At 33.6% G+C, this 22,580-nt stretch overlaps 2 protein-coding genes across 4 annotated transcripts in view; one reads left to right on the top strand and one right to left on the bottom strand.

Annotated features, from left to right (window-relative positions):
• The window catches only part of ABCD2 (ATP binding cassette subfamily D member 2), a 72,169-nt gene that overhangs the window by 17,360 nt on the left and 32,229 nt on the right, over window positions 1-22,580 (bottom strand). The window contains exons 7-10 of one of the 3 annotated variants that reach the window (XM_064369862.1): window positions 16,711-16,856; window positions 9,062-9,146; window positions 3,918-4,043; window positions 25-3,316 (exon numbers count right to left, since the gene is read on the bottom strand). In XM_064369862.1, coding sequence (XP_064225932.1) covers window positions 3,136-3,316; window positions 3,918-4,043; window positions 9,062-9,146; window positions 16,711-16,856 — 538 coding nt within the window. In that variant the 3' untranslated portion in view covers window positions 25-3,135. Of the gene's footprint in view, window positions 1-24; window positions 3,317-3,917; window positions 4,044-9,061; window positions 9,147-16,710; window positions 16,857-22,580 lie in introns of those variants that run through there. The other 2 variants (XM_064369864.1, XM_012465624.3) reach the window with 2 other exon arrangements.
• Window positions 15,815-16,675, top strand: LOC135271815 (large ribosomal subunit protein eL8-like). Its single transcript, XM_064369821.1, has one exon. The coding sequence runs from the start codon at window positions 15,815-15,817 to the stop codon at window positions 16,673-16,675; it is 861 nt and encodes a 286-aa protein (XP_064225891.1).

The raw sequence follows: 22,580 nt of genomic DNA, 5'->3' as shown, positions 1-22,580 counted from the left end.
TTATATATAGAAAGTCCTAAAGGCTCCATCAAAAAACTGTTAGATTTATAAATGAATTCAGTAAAGTTGCAAGATACAAAATCACTATGTAAAAATTAGTAGCATTTCTCTACACTGACAACAAATTATGTGAAAAAAATTAAGAAAACAATCCCATTTACAATAACTAGAAAAAATTAATACTTAGGCATAAATATAACCAAGGAGGTGTAAGATCTCTACAATGATAATTATAAAACATTAATGTAAGGAATCAAAGAGGACACACACACACAAATAAAATGCTATCTCATGTTCATGAATTGGAAGAATTAATATTGTTAAAATGCCCATAGTACCTGAAGCAATCTACATATTCAATTCAATCCCTATGAAAATGCTGATGATATTCTTCAGATAAATAGTTTAAAATCTAAAATTTGTGTGCAACTGCAAAACACCCAGAGTAGTGTAAAAAATATCAAGCAAAAAGTACAAAGCTGGAGCCATCACACTACCTGATGTCAAAATATGCTACAAAACTATAGCAACCCAAACAGCATGGTACTGACACAAAAACAGACACATAGACTGAAGGGATAGAATAGAGAACCCAGAAATAAATCCTTGTATTATAGTCAACTGATTTTCAACAAAGGTGCCAAGAGCACCCTATTGGGAAAGAGCGGTATCCTCAATAAATGGTGGGAAACTGGATATCCATATGTAGAAGAATGAAATTTGATCCTTACTGCTCACCATATACAAAAATCAACTCAAAATGGATTAAAGACTTCAATGAAAGACCTGAAATTATTAGAAGAATACATAGGGCAAAAGTTTTATGACAGTAAAATTTGGATGTTAAGTTTGAAATAACAAATTTAGGCAATGAGTTTTTGGATATGACTTCAAGAGCATAGGTAACAAAAGTAAAAAATAGATAAATGGTATTTCATCAAGCTCAAAAGCTTCTGCACAACAAAGAAAACAATCAACAGAATGAAAAGATACCTATCAAATTGGAGAGAATATCTGGAAACTATACATCTGATAAGGGAGTAATACCCCAAATATATAAGGAATTCAGACAACTCAATAGCGAGAAAACAACCTGATCACAAAATGGACAGAAGATCTGAATAGACATTTCTCAAAAGAAGATATACAAATGACCAACGGGCATATAGAAAATGCTCAACAACACTGATCATCAGGTAAATTCAAATCACCTCACTCTTGTTAGAATGGCTATTAGGAAAACCACAGAAAGTACTGGTGAGGATGTGAAAAAAAGGGAACTCTTACACACCTTTTGTGGGAATTTTAAATTTAAATTAGTAAAGCCATCATGGAAAACAGTAAGGAGGTTCCTCAAAATATTAAAAATAGACTACAAAATGATCCAGCAATCCCCCACTGGGAATACATGCAAAGGAAAGTATCTCAGTATGTCAAAGAGATAATTGTACTCCCATGTTTATTGCAGCACTATTTATATAGCCAACATATAGAATCAACCCTAAAGTCCATCAACGGATGAAAGCATGAAGAATATGTTATATATATACATGATGGAATACTACTCCACTGTAAAAAAAGAATAAAATCTCGCCATTTATGAAAACATGGTAGAACCTGGAGGACGCTACAGTAAGTGAAACAAGCCAGGCACAGAAAGACAAATACCACATGATCTCACTCATACCTGGTCATTCATGCATTGGGCAAGTCCCACCTTCGATGTATAATGATGGTTTGGCTCATCACCCTGGTCTTACAACATTATTTGATTTCTACATGGGGGAACCAACTGTGTAGGTGTTTCATACCCTGAGATTCAAAGACGTGTTCTATATTACAAGCTGAGAGAATAGAATATTTCAGGGTTTATCTTTGAGGAATTGAAAAGAAACTGCTATTTTAACTGAAACTCATTTGAGATAATCTTTATCCTATTTCTTTCACAAGCAGGATAAAGCTTAGGAAAGTGATGGTTATACAACTACAATTCTACCCAGGAATCAAAAATTCTAATAAGCTTCTATAATTTTTCACTTAACACTAGTATTGATTTTAATCTTTACAATCAACAATTACTCATTTGTTGTTATGGGAAAAATATGATACATCTTTCCCCACTTCAGAAACCTATTCAGGGAAAATAAAAATTTCATTTTTCCTGAGAGAAAGAATAATCAGAAATGACAACCTAAAATGGCAAAGCTAAATAAAAAATCAGAACTAACATGGTATTTTGTTTGGAGGAGAAATGTACTGTGGGTAGCTACAATTAAAATGTGTTTCTTGTCAAAAGGCATAGCACAACAGATTTCATTATTTACTTAAAAGACTATTTGTTCCCACAATTGCGGAAAAAATGGCTATATATGCTTTCAATGCCTCCTAGGGCTACTTGAGTAAGGAACTGAATGTCTGGATAGTGTAATAAATCCATTAACACAGGTCAGAAAAACTTTAAATCTAATACGTCCCAGCATGTGATTAATTTGGGAGAAAGTCTGGAAATTAAGGTTGATGCCAAAAAGGGCTCAAGAGTTCTGGCCTAGCTCTGTGTTATCCTCGATTCAGAGGATTTACAGGCACATGTCTTTATTGTTTTAAAGATCTAGGTCCTATTGATCTTCTTCAGGATAAAAGACAGGGGAAGCATACTCATTGGCTGGATCCTAACTCATGCTGGAGTAGATCCAGAAAATACATTTTTAAAGAATTCCAAAAAATCTGAATGTTTAAATTGAGTGTGAAAATAGATTATCTTTTCAATAGAAATGAAATTCAGAGTCAAAGAATTTTGAACAATAAAAGCCTGATTAGATGAATACTGGTTTGCTAACAATTTTAATGTAAACATTCTTTATAAGGTCAAAGGTCTAGAAGGGCTTCAAGGATAAATTCCAATAATGCTTGCTACTAGGCTAGATTTGAAGACATGTACATGATGACAACTTTGGCATGAAATCTGATCAGACACCTTCCACAGAATGCTGCAGCCAGAAAAAGGGGTGGAATCCTGTGCAGTCATTTGGAAAATAGGAGGCCAAAGCATATACAGAGTCAGTTATGGTTACTAAGAAGTCAAAAGAAAAAATTTTGATTGATTAAATAGAAATGCAAAAGTAGAGAAGGTAGTATTTATGGCCAATGCATGAGATATACTTTGAGGTCCTTATAATGAGAGCTGTGTGCTATAGTACAGAGTGTGTCATCATGGAAGTATCTCACTTCTCTGGTTCTCAGTTTCTTCACCTGTAAAATGGGAAGTTCAGGTTTCCTAAACTTCACTGGGTTGTTGTGAGGCTTAAATAAGATATACCTGGAACGGAATAAGTCCTCAACTATCATGATGCTGATAAATCAATGGAAAAGTAGGGAAAGTGTAAAATTAGTATGTTTATTTGAAGGAGAAATGCAATATAGTTTTATGAGATATTATTTCTAAAAAAAAATTCAGCTCATTTTTCTTTAAACCAACTAAAAATAAGCCCATCCCCACACCACCACCCATGTTTTCTCCATTTAATCCTTTGGGGGAATATCAAGTTGTGTGTACATGTAGTTTTCTCTGGATTTTACTTTTCTGGGTTTTAAAGAAAGGACTAAAAGAATGATGTACAGTACAATAAATATATTTTTTCCCAGTACTTGTTACTGGGTATTGATAAATATTTTCCATTAAAACAAATCACTGGATTTTTCCATGTCTTTTAAGAATTATTGGAAAGTGATGATAATTCAAATCATACATTAATGATAGTAGGTAGTGAGTATCTAAGCTACTAGTGTGCAACTTAAGAGAAATATAGGTAGAAAATTAGTTAAATACCCTACCCTCTACTGTAAAAAGTTTTGCAGTTATTTTCTGAGAAACTTAAGGAAAAGCCATCTACCACAAATTAGCGCTTCGAAACACTTACCAAAGAGAAGGCCTGTGTGTTATAGACAGTAAGGAAATTCCAGCCCCTTTTGCAGCCTGAAATATCTTTCCTTCGACATCAATGCTGACAGCACTGGTACATTCATCCAGCAAGGCATATTTTGGTCTTTTAAAAAGTACACATGAAAGTTAATTATTTTCCTATTTGAATTGTAAGTTTTTCTTTGGACAATATGACTTGCATTGCTGACAATTTTAGAGGAGAAAAAGAGAATATGACATTATTAAAGGCAATCAATTATAAAGCAAACAAGTAGTTATCCCCCTCTTTGGACTAGAACATCACATTTTTAATAAATTTAAATATATTTTCTGATGCTTTTTTAAATAATACAATAAGCTTTATTGTTTTGCAGATGAATGAATCATAAATATGAGGCTAGGAAAGATGAGGCAGATCACTGAGTACATCACTCCTCCAGGAGTAGGAGGCAGGTTCATTTTTGGTGAGAAGGGTCTGACTAATTACATGAAAAATACATTGCAGTAGCTAATTATCAAACTGGCCACAGCCCTGTTAGCAAAGATTTAATGAGAAGATTATTTTATCAGCAATGTGAATAGCTAAGCATTACTAATGGAATTTCATCACTAGAAGACTGCAAGAGTGAATGTGCCTCATCTTATAAATTTATAGCAGACATTTAACCTCGTCATATTGGAACCATACTCCAGAATCAAATGCTTAAGTGAAGAAGTAAATATTTTCCTAATTATATTGGACAATTTTTAAGCGTATTTTTTACTTTGATAGTGCATATCTGTTATCAGAGGCCCCTGTCACTTGGCACTGTTTCCTTCTGTTTCTCCTCTCTCTCTCATCTCACCCCTGCTCTTACTTTTCTTTGACCTTTCCCTTTCTTCTTTCCAGTCCCACTGGACTGTTGGTACTTACTTAGCTTAGTTAATGGTAACAGAGTCAACTCTTACACTGTCATTTACTATTCAGTTTGGAGTTGAAAATCAGTATCAAGTATTTGCGAGGACAATTTCTTTTATAAAAAATATTCTGATTTTTAAAAATTAAATGAAGTTTTAAAAAATGAAAATAGGCAATTTCTTATCAGCATAAATAATTATTTGCCTGTAAGTTACTGTTCTATAATAAATTTGCTTATTAAAAGGATCCAGTTACCTACTATAGGTCCGGTAGTCAAGGCTAATAGATGCAGGAGTCAAAGACTCTAAAACTGTTCTACATGCAAAGAGTAAGAGATCAGTACCTGTTCTCCATGACAGCGTTACTGGAAGTAATGTTACCGGTTGATTTTTGGTTACTGTTCTGGTATTAAGCATTACTTCTTTGTCTCAGAGTTATTTTCTGTTTCTTGGATGATATTTTTAAATCAACAAGAGGAAGAATTAAAGGAAGTATAAAAGAGAAAGGTTGAGTAAAATTTTCCTTTTGTGTATAGCTCTTTCCAGTTACTAACTTGTTTATTGCATTTGGTTTTATTTTTCAGAGTGCTTTGAAGGAAACAGAGAAAATATGCCATTTTAGAATTAGAAAAAAGTATGTATCTTACACTCTGTTGTCATAGCAACCCCTAGTCTAGCAGATGTAAGATCACACGTTTTAGTGTCCTTGGCAGGACTGGTGTGTGTGTGTGTGTGTGTGTGTGTGTGTGTGTGTGTGTGTGTACTTAAATATATCAAGCAATAGCTAGAATCTGGTACTGATATAAGTAAATAAGGCATTAGATGACATGGTTTCTCAGATTTTCTTTCGTTTTTGCTTTGTGTATCATCAGTAGAATGGGCTTTGTGAAGGACTTAATCTACCCCCCTTAAGACTGGACTTTTTCAATCATTCTTGAGTTATTAAAACATTTAAAATCCTCTCAAAAAGAGAATACTATTGTGATGCTTATTACTTCCTGCTAAAGTTATTCATTTTTGCCAGCTCAAGTCTTTCACATCACAATTCAAACTTTAAATCCTTTGAGAATGAGGGAAGGCAGTTTCCTATAGTTAAACTTTCTCTTCACTAGATTGAATATCTAAAATTCCTTTTATCTTTTGTCAAAAGATTGTGCTTTTAAGCTACCTGCTCTTCTTAAAAATCTTTATGTGGCTCACTGAATTTTCTTTCCGTGGATATACTTGTGACTTACCTTCACTCATTATCACATTATATACAAAATGTTTTAGATACACAAACATTAAGTATTTATTTCAGGTTATAAGTATGTGAAATCTCTTTGGGTCAACAACTTTTATTAATGCCACTTGCTATTTATTACAAGGTTTATTCTATTAACACACTGATACAGTGAAAAATTTATGGCTCAATTTTACATTCACCATATTATATTTCATTAACTATGCTGGTGATCATATTAGTGGATCCTTATGGCCTAGACCCAAACAGATTCAGGGTGATAGTGGGTAACAGCTGGTCATAAATACCAACCTGTAAAGTTTACTGTTGAATTTCATCACATCTTCTGAGAAAGGAGTATTCCAAAATACATGTCATTAAAAATCCCAAGTTAGCAAAATTTAGTTTATATTTTTAGCTAGCCATATTCTTAACCATACATTATTATAAATAACATGCTATGAACACAACTAATAATTTTTCTCACTAAAAATTCCAGCTAAACATGAAAATAATATTTAGTGCATGATTTAATTTACATGAAGTTCTACAACAATCAAAACTAATTTATGGTGATAGGAATCGGAACAGAAGTGTCTACAGGGGACTGGATTGAAAAGGAGGATGAGAAAACTTCCTAGGGTAACGGAAATGTTCTTTATCTTGATTGCGGTATTGGTTACATAATGTAGAAAAATTTATAAAAGTCATTCAGTTGTATACCTAAAATGTGTGTATTTGGTATATAAATTTCAGTACAATAACAATAAGCTCTATTTATTATACAGTATTATAGAAAAGCACATAATTACATATATAATTACATATGAAATAAAAAAGATGTAACAATATGTTTCATGAAAATAGCTGCATTAAAATAATAAAAACAACAACCAATTTTTGTGTATTATCAAGACTGGTAAAAAATATCCCCCAATTTTAACAGTGTTTAAATGTTACAGTAATTTAAAATATCCAAAATGCTAGTGCTAATAACAGCTAATGAGATAATAGCTAATGAGATAACAGATTTTTTTCTTTTTTTACTTACATACATTTTCTACTTTTTAAAATGCACCTAATTATATTTTAATACAATTTTTAAAATCATTTTCATATGCTATGGTCTTATTAAAAAGGCTGAACCCAAATCTCATCAAGCTCTTTGCTCTAATTTCCAGTTTACAGAAAAAAAAAATGAAAGACTGGGAGAAAGATAAAGGACCACTAGATTTACCTGTTAAGGTAGCAATGAGGTAAATCTAGAACAGGTAACATTCTACGGGACAATTAACCCAGTTCCTTCAACAAGTCAAAGGTATAAAAGGTAGGTGGGGCCCGGGAGGAGGAGAGACTCCTTAGATTAAAAAGGAATTAAGAGGTGTAACAATAAAACGATAAAATGCAATGTGTGAAACTTGTTTAGATCCAGGTTTGAACAAATCAAGTGTAAAAAGATATTTTTGAGACAATCAGGGAAACTTAGGATATGAACCATATATTAAATGACTTTAAATAATATTACCAATTTAATTAGGTATTCTTATTATATGTTATTATATAAGGCTATATTCTAATATTTCAGAGACGTCAAAGTATTTAGGGATAAATGTCACAATATCTGTGATTTGCTTTAACATACTTCAGAAATAAAAAAATGAGTAGATAAATCAAGTGTAGCAAAATGTTACACTTGTTGAATCAGTGCGATGAGAATATGGAATTCTTACAACAATTTCTCTTTTTTGATGAAGTTTGACATTTTTTCCATAATCAAAGGCTTTTAAAAAATGAATAGCCAACTGATTGCTAAGTGTGGGACAACTAATTGCTACATGTTCAATAATACATACTTGATATAATTTTTAAAGTTCTCTAAAAAACGTTACTAATGTCACTGCAACTCACTCAAGAGCGCTGCATCTGCCATTATTTGTGGCCCATTCATGCATTCATGTACATAACTCTTTGGTCTTTTCTGCCCAAGACCTAAGTATTAAAAGTGAGTAACATAGTTTCTGACAACCTTCTGTACTGCACAACTTAGGTTATCATTGCCAGAGATCTAAGAGGTGAAAAGAAAAAAAAAAAAAAAGGAAGGAATCAGGCGAATCAGAAGGACTTTAATATTTTCTTCCCATGTCTTGTGCTTGCTATCCTTAAACTCAAAAGGGTATGAAGCTAGTTGCAATTAAAAATGTTTTATCAGAAGCAATTATTTCCTGCCTCTCAATTTTTCTCAGTCCATTGAAATCTATGCAGAATAGTCCCTTTTTCCATTGACTATAACTTTGATTTCCAAGGAGAGAGCATTACTTGGTTTAATAGACTGCTAAATGGTCAAAAAGTTGATTTACCTTGAATTTAAAAATTTAATTCAGAAAATATTACTGAATGTCTACCTACTGGATTTACACAAGTATTTTAATGATTGTATATTCTTCATATTTTAATATTTGAAATAAAATTTATTTTATTTCATAAAACGTTTTATGAAATAAATTTATTTCATAAATTATTACATAAAAACTTTTATTTCATAAAATAAGTTTTATGAAATAAATCTATTTCATAAATTAAGCTTTATTACATAAAAACTTAATTTAGTCCTCTGTATACATTATTTCTGTATTACTATATAATAAACAGAGCTTATTGTTATTGTACTAAACTTTAAATACCAAATACACATTTAAATTAAATTGAAATTAAAATTCTTCATATTTTAAGATTAGTAATTATTCCTTCAAGCTTAGGATACATAAAAACTTAATTTAGTCCTCTGTACACATTATTTCATCTACCATTACACAACATGAAAGAAATAGAAAAAATACTTGGAGATTCTACTATGAAAAAAATTAATGTAAGAAATTTAAAAACTATAAACTCTTTGCACTAATCTTATAGTAAGATATTTTTAAACTAAAGATAAGGACAATAAATCCTGTCCAAACGTTTGTTGTTGTTGCTTGGGTGATTACAACGATGGAATAGTAGTTACCTGAATTTGGTATACTTACTTATGATAAAACATACGAGCCATGCCCATTCTTTGTTTTTCCCCTCCTGACAGGACATCTTTCCAGTCCATAACAGCATCCCATCCTTAAGAAAACAAAAATATATACATTTGTATAAATCATTTGTTTAATTGTTACTGTTTCTACCCTAGACAAGTGATTCCCGACAAATCCAAATTATCAACATGAAGAACTTGGTATTTTACAGAACATGTGCTTGGGATAAATGGCAGAGCTTCGTGTATAAGCATTTTGTTTTAGAGTTGATATTGTTTTGATGGTAATAACTTCTTACATTGACAAATGATCTCACAAGGATTCTAAACACTGACACTTTAAAATTTTTCTTTGTTTCTCAGTGTCTCCAGTGGGTTGATAGGCTTATACTTATTTTGGTGGGAGATGGGAGAAAAGACCCAATAAATTTTCATAGGTCAATTGCAAAGTCTAGGAAAGGAGCTAACAAGTGGCACCCCTGTGCCTAGCACTTTATGTGAGATTTGTCATCAGATATTTCACAGTTTTGTAAGACAGATTTTATTTCTTGCATTTTATAAGTGAGCAGCCTACAGTTCATAGAGTAATTGACATGTCTAGGTTTATACAATCAGATGTCAGAACTGGGATTTATGTTTAGGTCTGTCTGATGCTTTGACTGTTTTTCCACGCATGCTATTTCTTAAAACATCTTAACTGTTGACTTTCTGTTTGATACTTATTAAAAAAGCAAGGATTCTATTTTTCTTACAAATAGAGTAGGTCTATGTATATTCATATGGAAATGTGCCCAGAATATCTGTATTTTAAAAATCAACTTTCAGAATTGTATATATTATCATCTTTCTGTAAATAAACACATACACACTTTCAGGAACAGAATTAGATTTATTTCCTAAGTTATCTATTTTTATAAAATCTAAAAATTTTATAATAAGCCTACCTTATTTTTGTAATTAGATTTTTAAAAGATTACTTAAAAACAAAACCATAGTTCCACTACTGGAGAATCAGATTTTCAAAGAAGAAAATGACTGCCAAAACATAACAGTCACTTAGAGCAAAATTTCTAAATCGTAAGTGTTCAGGGCTTAACTCTCCTCTTTGGAAACAATCCATATTCTTTGCCATCTTTATACTTATTCAGCTGAATTTTTACCATTATTAAAATCTTGAAATAATCTTGGTCAATAGGAAAGAAAATAGAAAGTGTAGTCTTCATTGTTTTGTGTGTACTGTGTATCTGAAAAGTCAAATTATCAAAAATGATTATTTGATTCTGCTGGTCAAAAGAAAAATTTGGACTCGTTTTTTAAATCCAAAAGTTCAGAGGCTTTGACGAAGTAATATACATTAATTCTTAAAGATAAAATGCATCTTTATATTTCTTACCATCTTCTTCCTTTAAAATTACCACTACAAAGTACATAGCATTAAAAAGTGTATAAAAGCATAAAAACTAAATGAAAAACAGTGCTTGACTAATGGAGATAGATGATAACTGGATAGAAGGAAACAGGAATCAGATGTTTTTAGAGTACATTTAAAAATACCTTTTCATTTATAAATTAAAGTGTTACTTCAAAAATTAAATAAGCAAAGGCATATAATAAAGGTAATGCAATATATGAAAAGTTACCAATAAAAAAATATCTCGAGTGAAAAGGAGACTGTCTCTGTTTCCCAATAACACCTAAAATCTCACTTTCCAGAGGGGATCACTGTTCATTTTCTTGGGTAAACTTCCAGAAATTGTCATTTCTTAAAATACACATAGGAAATAGATATATCCTTAAAATTTTATATTAGGAAAAATAATCTTGAAATATCATCTGATTTAGAGTTCTTGCTTCTGGGGAAAACTGTTGAAATAAAACTTTCCCTCTGATTGAATTTCATAGTATTTATGAAATATAAATGATGATTCGAGAAATAGATTTGGATTACTATGCAGTGGAGAAATATTCTGGGCTTAACATTTTTTTTCCCTGCCCACTGAAGACATGGCACAAGAGAAAGTATTTGGGCCAAAGGACATTTTAACTTTTACATATTTTAATAATGTTCTTTGTTCTACTAAACCCAAAGATTTTTGTAGGCCCTAGTATTGCATGATCACGGAACACAAATCAAAACTCTGAGTCATAATGTTGCCTCTGATGCTGATTTAATGAGACCAAGTCAGCAAAAAAGAGAATGATTTTCCTGCTTCCTAGAGATGTGTATGCTTCTTTCATTCTGTCCATTTGTTAACCCTTGTATGCTTTCCTGCTTTGTAACCTAGTTGATGGAATGGAATGTAGTTTGTAATTCCATTTTTATCATGCTAACCAAAGGATTAGCTAGTCTAAATAGAACGTCAGTAGGCTTCTTTCTAATTAAGTAATGTACTTGCAAATTTAAGTGTTTTCCTGCTTTGCTTAAATATTTCAGGTTTAAGAATTAAGCAAGTAAAACAGGTTTCCTTGAAGTTTTTTTATATGCGAGGATATAATCATTTTTATTATTGTTTAAAAAGTTAGGGGGTACCATAGTGCAGTGGCATACCCTAGCATAGAACACTTTCAAGTCAGATCTGTGCTTGAATCCCTGTCCCAAAACTTGCCATGGGACTCTGAGTAAGTTACTAAGTTTCTGAACTTAATCTTTAAGATGAAGATACTAAAACCTATGTCATTATAATATTATGGATATTAAATAAGTTGATATATATAAATTCCACATAGTAAGCACTCAGTAATCCGTAACAACTGTGATTACGTTTTTAAGTTTGAAAAATTCTTGGAAAGAATTCTAGACTTTCTTGATGACTTCTAAAAGAATATAATACCTCATGTGTGTTCTAAATATCTATTAGATTTCAAACTTCCTCAACATAACTTGCCTAAGATAAACATGTAGTATTTATTGTACCACAGTCTTTTGAAACTCCAAGGAGTTGGACCTCATGAAACAAAAAACCAATCTGCTTTCCATATATAGTAGGAATCACAAATACCAAAAAATTGAAAGTATTTTTTTGCCTGCCTTGATTGTTTATTGTAAGGATCAAATGAAATAATGTATGGATATTGCTATATAAAACATCAAGCATTATCACACAAAGACAAGATAGTATCAATATTACAACTACTAATATTAACATTAGCTACTAATTCTTCTTTTTTCTTTTTTTTTAAGACAGGGTCTCACTCTTGTTGCCTAGTCTGGAGTGCAGTGATGCAGTCACACCTCACTGCAACCTTGACTTTGCAGGCTCAGGTGATTCTCCCACCTCAGCCTCCCAAATAGCTGGGACTTCAGGGGTCTGCCACCATGTATGGCTAATTTTTGTATTTTTTTGTAGGAAGTAGTTTCACCATGTTGCCCAGGCTGGTTTCAACCTCCTAGGTTAGAGCTACCTGCCCTCCTGAGCCTCCCAAAGTGCTAGGATTACAGGTGTGAGCCACTGAACAGGTGTTAGCCAGCTACTAATTCTTGTGTACTCATATGCCACTGTGCTAAAGTTTTACATACTTATTTAATTTATTTAATTTAATTGATTTAATCTTCACAAAAAAACGTATAAGGTAGATATTTATCCTCATTTTATAGTTGAAGATACACAGAACAGTGCTAATCAAGATTTAATTCCAGAACTCTGAGTTAAAAGCCCATATTTTCAATCAGTATACTACTACTCTACTTCTAATAATGTAAGTGGGCTGTGAAATAGAATATAAAATCCATTTAAAATTAAACTTGGTGTCTCATTTGTTATTTCAGTCATTTTTCTAGACTATGAATTATTAAATTACTTGAAAGTGTGACTATCATTATTGTTATTATTTTAACTTTTAGGAATTGGGGGACATGTGAAGGTTTCTTGCACAGGTAAGCATGTGTCATGGGGGTCTGTTGTACATATTATCTCATCACCCGGGTATTAAGCCCAGAACCCAATAGTTATCTTTTCTGCTCCTCTGCCTCCTCCCACCCTCCAACTCTCAAGTAGGCCTGAGTCTCTGTTATTTCCTTCTTTGTGTTCATAAGTTCGTATCACTTAGCTCCTACTTATAAGTGGGAACATGCAGTATATGGTTTTCTGTTCCTGCATTAGTTTGCTAAGGATGATTGCCTCTAGCTGCATTCATGTTAACACAAAATACACGATCTCATTCTTTTTTTATGGCTGCATAATATTCCATGGTGTATATGTACCATATTTTCTTTATCTAATCTGTCATTGATGGGCATTTAGGTTGATTCCATGTTTTTGCTATTGTGAATAGTGCTGTGATGACCATTTGTATGCATGTGTCTTTGTGGCAGAATTATTTATATTCCTCTGGGTATAAACCCAGTAATGAGATTGCTGGGTCAAATGGTAGTTCTGTTTTTAGCTCTTTAAGGGATTACCACACTACTTTCCACAATGGTTGAACTGATTTATACTCCCATTAACGGTGTATAAGTGTTTCCTTTTTCCCACAACCTTGTCGACATCTGTTATTTTTTGACTTTTTAATAATAGTCATTTTGACTAGTGTGAGATGGTATCTCACTGTCGTTTTCATTTGGATTTCTCTAGTGATCAGTGATATTGAGCATTTTTATAATACGCTTGTTGGCCGCATGTATGTCTTGAGAAGTGTCTGTTCATGTCCTTTTCCCACTTTTTTTTTTTTTTTTTTTTTGAGACGGAGTTTCGCTCTTGTTACCCAGGCTGGAGTGCAATGGCGCTATCTCGGCTCACCGCAACCTCTGCCTCCTGGGTTCAGGCAATTCTCCTGCCTCAGCCTCCTGAGTAGCTGGGATTACAGGCACGCGCCACCGTGCCCAGCTAATTTTTTGTATTTTTAGTAGAGACGGAGTTTCACCATGTTGACCAGGATGGTCTTGATCTCCTGACCTCGTGATCCACCCACCTCGGCCTCCCAAAGTGCTGGGATTACAGGCTTGAGCCACCGCGCCCGGCCTTTTCCCACTTTTTAATGATGTTGTTTCTTTCTTGTAAATTTGTTTAAGTTCCTTATAGATGTTGGATATTAGACTTTAGTCAGATGCATAGTTCGCAAATATTTTCTCCCATTCTGTAGGTTGTCTGTTTACCCTGTTGATAGTTTCTTTTACTGTGCAGAAGCTCTTAAGTTTAATTAGATCTCACCTGTCAGTTTTTGCTTTTATTGTGATTGCTTTTGGTATCTTTGTCATGAAGTCTTTGTCTGTTTCTGTGTCCAGGATAGTATTGCCTAGATTGTCTTCCAGGATTTTTATAGTTTGGGGTTTTACATTTAAGTCTCTGATCCATCTCGTGTTGATTTTTGTGTGCGGTGTAAAGAAGAGGTCCAGCTTCAGTCTTCTGCATATGGCTAGCCAGTTATCCCAACACCATTTACTTAATAATGAGTCTTTTCCCCATTGCTTGTTCTCGTCAGCTTTGTCGAAGACTAGTTGGTTGTAGATGTGCGCCCTTATTTCTGGGTTCTCTATTCTGTTTCATTGGTCTGTGTGTCTGCTTTTGTATCAGTACCATACTGTTTTGGTTACTGTTGCCTTGTAGTATAGTTTGAAGTGGGATGGCCTGATGCCTCCAGCTTTGTTCCTTTTGCTTAGGATTACCTTGGCTATTCAGGTTCTTTCTTGGTTTCATATAAATTTTAAAATAGTTTTTTCTAGTTCTGTGAAGAATGTCACTGATAGTTTGATAGGCATAGCATTGAATATGTAAATTGCTTTGGGCAGCATAGCCATTTTAATAATATTGATTCTTTCTATCCGTGAATATGTGATGTTTTTCCATTTGTGTCTTCTCTGATTTCTTTGAGCAGTGTTTTGTAATTTTCATTGCAGAGATCTTTCACCTCTCTGGTTAGCTGTATTCCTAGGTATTTTATTCTTTTTGTGGCAATTGTGAATGGGATTGCCTTCCTGATATGGCTCTTGGCTTGGCAGTTGTTAATGTGCATAAATGCTAGTGATTTTTGTACATTGATTTTGTATCCTGAAACTTTGCTGAAGTTGTTTATCAGCTGAAGGAGCTTTTGAGCTGAGACTATGGGATTTTCTAGATATAAAATCATGTGTCTGAAAGCAGGGATAGTTTGACTTCCTCTCTTCCCATATAGGTGCCCTTTATTCCTTTCTCTTGCCTAACTGCTCTGGCTAAAATGTGATTATTATTATTAAATTATTTGAAAGTATCACTAAGCACAGAAAAAGTATTATTAGACCATACTTCTATTTTAAGCTTACATGTACAAATGTTATTTATACTCTTTCAAAAATGTTTTATGCTGAAAAGCCACAATACAGAAGTTTCTAACTTTAATTCTCTATGTGCTACTTGAGATCAAAAAAGATATTGGTAAGATTGTGTGTCTGAAAGCAAAAAAAAAAACAAGTTCTGTGGTATCAACTTATCAAATTATTTAATTTAATGTAAGCCAAGAGCTTGTAAGGCAAATATTTCGGTCAGTGACTTTACATACATCTAGACTGGCAATGTCCTCAGGGACTTTGTACATTCACATATAAAATAAAAGAAACGTTTTTTAAATGTTAGCTGCACTGACATGGAGACTTGATAAAAACCTAGTGTGCTGCATTAAACATAACACAAGCAGAAAAAGAAATGTAAATAATGGAACAGCAATAAATCTCCATCTTTACACTTATGCGCTTATTTCTGATTATAGCATATGTTCAAATTAAACCACAGACTAAATATATATTCAAGCTTACTTTTAAAAAGTGACTCTCTTCCTGCCACCCAAGATGCCCAAAGGAAAGAAGGTCAAGGGGAAGAAGGTGGCTCCGGCCCCTGCTGTCGTGAAGAAGCAGGAGGCTAAGAAAGTGGTGAATTCCCTGTTTGAGAAAAGGCCTAAGAATTTTGGCATTGGACAGGACATCCAGCCCAAAAGAGACCTCACCCACTCTGTGAAATGGCCCCGCTATATCAGGTTGCAGCAGCAGAGAGCCATCCTCTATAAGCGGCTGAAAGTGCCCCCTGCAATTAACCAGTTCACCCAGGCCCTGGACCGCCAAACAGCTACTCAGCTGCTTAAGCTGGCCCACAAGTACAGACCAGAGACAAAACAAGAAAAGAAGCAGAGGCTGCTGGCCCAGGCCGAGAAGAAAGCTGCTGGCAAAGGGGACGGGGAAGCCCCCACTAAGAGACCACCTGTCCTTCGAGCAGGAGTTAACACCATCACCACTTTGGTGGAAAACAAGAAAGCTCAGCTGGTGGTGATTGCACACGACGTGGATCCCATTGAGCTGGTTGTCTTCTTGCCTGCCCTGTGTCGTAAAATGGGAGCACCTTACTGCATTATCAAGGGGAAGGCAAGACTGGGACGTCTAGTCCACAGGAAGACCTGCGCCACTGTCGCCTTCACACGGGTTAACTCGGAAGACAAACGTGCTTTGGCTAAGCTTGTGGAAGCTGTCTGCACCAATTACAATGACAGATATGATGAGATCCGCTGTCACTGGGGAGGCAATGTCCTGGGTCCCAAGTCTGTGGCTCGCATCGCCAAGCTCGAAAAGGCAAAGGCTAAAGAACTTGCCACAAAACTATTGAGTTTTCTGTACATAAAAATAATTAATACAAATTTTCCTTCAAAAAAAAAACAGTGACGTTAAATGCATTAAAAAAGGATGATGGACTTTACCTCCTTCTCTTTGAACTATGTGATAGAGATGGACATTGTGTAGGATATGTTCTAGATCTTGATCTGTATAACCTTTATCATGCATATCATCCACTGAATCAGGGTAAATGACTTGATCCCGAAGGCTTCCAAGAGACATATATGGCCTGTAAAACACCAAACACACAAAAACCCTGGTGGAAAATCATGTTAACTTACTCCGTGTTACATCTTGGTCTGAAAACATCAGCAAAGACTTTAAACCCTCCAATTCCAGGATGATATTTGTTACCTGGTGATGAGTACTTCTCCCGCAGGCACTGATAACTGCTAAACAATACCGTTATGTTTACGTAAAATCTTACTGACACATGGACGCAAGAAAAGCTTCTCCAAGAAATCATCTGACATTTTCTTTTTCTAAAAAATTTTATTTTATTTTTCATTTTGTAGAAACAGGGTCTTGATATGTTTTCCAGGCTGGCCTCAAACTCTTGCCTCAAATGTTCCTCCTAACTTGATCTCCCAAAGCACCGGGATTACAGTTGTGAGGCACAGAACCCAGCCACATTTAACATTTTCAGCAGAGGAATACTGTATATACTTTGTTTCACTGTTTTTGATAAATATTGCTTCTGTAATTCATCTATAATTATTTGGGTTACATATTATACAATTTGGGTTTTGACCCAGCAATGTGAACAGACAAAACAACAAGAAAATAATTCATAGTAAGAAAGACACATATTAAAACTACCTTGAGTTTCTTATTTATCATATTGGCAAAAATTCAACAACTTGATAACTCACTGCACTGGCAGGCCTATGGGTTAAGGAGTGTTCTCACACTACAGTGAAAATGCAGAATGGTACCACTCTTATGAAGGGGATTTGGCAGACTGACAGAGCATTTGCCCTTTGACCAACTTCTGGGAATTTACTCTGAAAATACACTTCTAAAATACAAAAACTGAGGCATAAGGTTATTCATTACAGCTTATTTGTATTAGCAGAATATTGAAATACAACATAAATACCCATAAAAGGAGGCTGATGGAATAAACCATAGTACATCCACCATGCAGCTGTAAAAAAGGATGGGGAAGGCCTTCCAAACTGATATAGACTGATTTCCATGATATATTGTTAAGTAGAAAAGCAAAACACAAAAGTAGACAAATAGCAGGGTTTCTCCACTGCAGCACTTTGGCTTATTGAATCAGATAAGTCCTTGTTGTCGAGGGCTATCCGTGTGTATAGTAGGATGTTTAGCATTATACCTGGTGCCTACCCACTAGATGTCAGTAGCACCCCTTCCTGTAGTGAACCAAAAACGTTGTCTCCAGATATTGCCAAATGACCCTGGGGGACAAAATCTTCCCAGTTGAGAACCACTTCTATGTAAAAAGAAAGCAAAGTGAAATATATACATACCCATTTATCTTTACAAAAGGAAACACAGGAAGAGTAAACCAGAAACTAGTGAAGTTGTTTAGCCTGAGTATCCTTTCTATTAACATAGTTTTTACTTTTGGAATCCCATGAAAGTGTTATTATTCAATAAATAAATAAAATTAAACCAACAAAAATGAAAGAAGAGACCTTAAAATTGAATACAACAAGAAACAATTTAACTGAACAGTATAGCCAAAGGATAAGTAACCTCACACAGAGGGGGATGGAGGTGGGGATGAATTAATCCATGCAACTTTTGAACTTGGCTACATAATTGCAAAGTCAGAAAGAATCACATGGAAATCTTGAACCTTATTTACAAGTTTATTTTTGGTAATGATAAAGCAGTAGCAATTCTGAAACTATTTTATGTATATTGTAGGATGGATTAAGTAAGTGAACGGTTTGGTGATGTTAGGAGCGAGAGTTCTCACTGTGGAAGAAGACAGATACAATCATGCTATGTGAGAAGGCAAGAGAAAAACTCTACCATTTAATTTGAATTTGAGTATCAGTATGAATTTATATTTTTTAACAACAAAAAAATTTCTAGCCTTATCCACATCTGGAACATTCTAATATTATCCTTTGAGAAGCACACAACATCATTACAGTAATGTCATAAATTCAATTGTGGACCCAAAAAGATCTATCTTAATCCAGACCCCCCATATCTGTAACTGAAATCTTATTTAGAAACAGAGTCTTTGCAGATTTAATTAAGGTTCTTGAGATGAGATCATTCTAGAATAACCAGATGAGCCCTAAATCCAATAAATGCCCTTATCTAATGAGAAGAAACCCAGCAAAGAAAAGAAAGCCATGTGAAGAAGGAGACAGAGATGGGAGTTACGCCACCACCAACCAGGGAATGCTTGGCACCATCAGAAGCTGGAAAAGAGGAAAGAAATAATTCTCCCCTGGAGTATTCAGAGGACGTGGATTGCAGATACTTTGACTTCTGGTGCTCAGGAATGTGAGAAAATAAATTTCTGTTGTTCAAACCACCAAGTGTTTGGTAATTTGTAACCCTTAGAAACTAATACAAATAGTATTTCCGTAAAAAGTTTACAACCCAAATTACATCATGGGGAAACTATCACACAAACCGAAATTGAGCTATTCTCTTTAAAATGAAAACAAACAGTAATAGTCTCACACTCTTTAAAAATATCAGTGTCATAAAAAAGAAATGCTGAGAAACTCTTTCGATTAAAATAAATATAATATATAGACATGGCAACTAAATGCAATGCATGACAATGGATTGGGAAAAACAAGTTGCTCTAAAGTACAGTGTTATGACAATTGGTGAAATTTAAATATGGACTGTATTTTAGACACTAATATCAATGTCAAATTTCCTGAATTTGATGAGTATACTGTAGTTACACAAGAGAATATCTCTATTCTTTGAAAATATACCCTTAATTAGTGAGGGGTAAAGATTTATGATTACTGCAACTTAATTAAAAAATACAAGGTGTATATTGTGCGTGTATGCCTGGAGAGAGAAAGAAAGAGGATAGATTTTCAAACACAAAATGTGTTTTACAGATGAATTAGCTACCTATTTTCCCATGGTACACAAGCCATTAGGTTGAAGGATAGACAGCACAAGCTTATTTTGTAATATATTTAATTATTATTTGAATTCAAAATGTTTATATTTATAGACATATATTTCACATATCATAAAATTCACCCTTTTAAAGCATACAGGTCAGTGGTTTTTAATGCATTCGCAAGGTTATGTAACCATCACGACTAATTCCAGATCGTTTTCTTCATCCCAGAAAAAGAATCCCATACCGAATAGCAGGTATTTCCTATTCCCCCTTCCTTTCAACCCTGGCAACCACTAATCTATTTTCTGTCTCCATGGATTTGCCTGTTGTGGATATCTCAAATATCCAGAACCATACAATATGTGGTCCCCTGTGATTGCCTTCTTTCCATTAGTATGTTTTCAGGCTTGTCCATGTTGTAGCATGTAACAGTTCCTTTTTTTGGCTGAGTAATATTTCACTGTAGGCCATATTTGATTAGTCCACTTATCAGCTGATGGATGTCTTAGTTGTTTTCACCTTTTTGTGTTATGAATAATGGATATATGCCAATGAATGAAAATACTGAAGCATATAATTTTTAGAGAAATTGCTAGATTTTTTTCTAAAGTGGCTACATCATTTCTGGCTGCATTTCTTGGATCATATCTCTCTCTAAGGCTTTCCCTTCTGCCCTCTTCTTTATTTTTCCCTCTCCAGTATAACTATATTTAAAAAAAATAGGACACATAGTTATGCGTCTGTGTAGATTGTCTTAAGCACTCATATAATATGACATTATCTTAAATTAATATCAAATAATAATAGCATAAAATAGAAATTAGTCATCAGAGCCAAGGAGCAGTTTTAATTAAGTACTCTGAGACTACTCAGAAGAAGAAATGCATAGAATCTCAGGAGAGAGTCCTTTTGCTGCCTTCCAAGGTGACATCAGCTCCAACTTAATATAAATCAGAAGCACAGATATTCTCCAACCATAGCATAAAACCCCTATATAATTAGGTCTAAAGAAAAGCCATGATACAATATACAACTGAGACCACAATGACAAAAATACATCAGTACATTCATTTTGCAAGTGTTTCTACAGGATTCTACTAGAGAACTTGATTAATTGGCAATATTTGATGATGAAATTCAGTTTTATACCTATATTTCAGAAAAGGCTGGCAATGTAGAATCATGATTGTGACAACTGGTTTTGGAGAAATGATTCTGGGGAATCATTGTGATGTCACCCAAAGTCCAAGCTAGAGGTACCTCATTTGTAAAATAACTTATTTTAGTAATTATATTTGTTACGAGGACTAAATGAAACAGTGACTTTTTATGGAGTTAAGTGAAGCAATGTACTCTGATCACTTATTATAGTACAGAAACATGGTAGGCACTCAATAAATGACATTATGAAGGCAAAAAAAGATCATTTCTACTTATGCCTATGTTCTCTACTTAGGTGAAAATGTAACATCTTAAAAAAGAATGGATACAAAAGATTTCTATTTGGCCAGACAAGAGACTGGTGGTTTTTATTCCATAGTAAATTTTCATTGTTCTTGACATGACTGAGAATTAAGTACCTAAATATGTAGATTTTAGATTATATTCTGTTAAGTACTCATGAGAATACTTCATTTACCTAGAAGCTATTGCTATTTAAATGATGTAACAGAGTATTTTGTAAAAAAAATACTTGGAGTATCATGTATTAATAGTTTACTGGAGGAATTTATGGGGCCTCAGAAGTATCAGAATGCCCCAGGATGCCAACTGTTTTCTTTGTAACATGAATTTGGAGGAGCAAAACTCTGTAATTTCTTCAAAAGTCTAGTTTAATACTATTTTTAATTTCTATAGACCTTTTGAAATCAGCCAATTTTCTTTAATGAAAAGATATGGACATTTTTCTTATAAGGGCTCTTACTTTTAAGGCAAAGCAAAATAAATTATGGTTTTACAATGCTTAATTTCTTATTGAATTTGTAAGTCTAACAGTAATATCTTAAATGTATACTCCTGAAATTAGAAAACAAACCAAAACAAAAAAAAGAAAACAAAATTTTAGCTACCTTTTTAAAAAACTTAATCAGGAGAAGATTTCCATAAAATACCAAATCATAATGTGGTGGTAAAGAGCTGCAAATGTGCCCACGTTATTTGTCATCTGAGCTATTGTAATTTACATGATGAGTTTACAAGTTGCTCACTTTGAAAACTGATGTGAATGAGAATATTGATGAACACATATAAAAATATTCATAAGATTATATGTTTATTGAGGACTTATCAAATACTGTTTTATTAAAGTTTTGTTTTCTGTAAATTACTGTTTTATGATCATGTGAAATGGTAAAAATAATACATTCTATATATTTTTGATGTAAGTAGCAACTAAGGACACAGGTTTTTATTAATATAATGATTTAAAAATATTATTATAATGTTAAAGTCACCACTGAATTCTCTGGAAAGATGGTGTCAAGCAAATTTGGAATGATATTTACTCAATTTGGAAGCACAAGGAAATGGAGGGCCCTATAGCCAATGTTTACATAATTAGTTTGTATGTGATTTTCTTTCCAGCTCTAAGGTCTGGAATTAAACATTTTGAATCAGTTCAAGTTTCTGTAGTCCTACCAATGTTGTACATAATAGATAAGCACTCAAAGTACCCTTTACTAAACTTTCCTTTCTAGATATATAGACATTCAGATTATCTTCTAAATATTTCAGGTAGACCAATTACCATGTCAGAATGTTACTGGCTCACTTGCTCTGGCTCATTAGAAAGGGGGTCCTGCAACATCTCTAACATAAGCAACAAAGGAAATGGACAGATTGCTTCTAATTAGTAGCCATCAAAAAAGA

Source organism: Aotus nancymaae, unplaced genomic scaffold (assembly GCF_030222135.1).
Source record: "Aotus nancymaae isolate 86718 unplaced genomic scaffold, 86718_ANA_hifiasm-v0.15.2.pri h1tg000092l, whole genome shotgun sequence".
NCBI classification, from domain to species: domain Eukaryota; kingdom Metazoa; phylum Chordata; class Mammalia; order Primates; family Aotidae; genus Aotus; species Aotus nancymaae.
This window is presented reverse-complemented; position numbering and strand designations above follow the sequence as displayed.

Bases quoted from the DNA above. Each gene is read 5' to 3' on its own strand.
- LOC135271815 (XM_064369821.1), top strand. From the start codon at position 15,815: ATGCCCAAAGGAAAGAAGGTCAAGGGGAAGAAGGTGGCTCCGGCCCCT.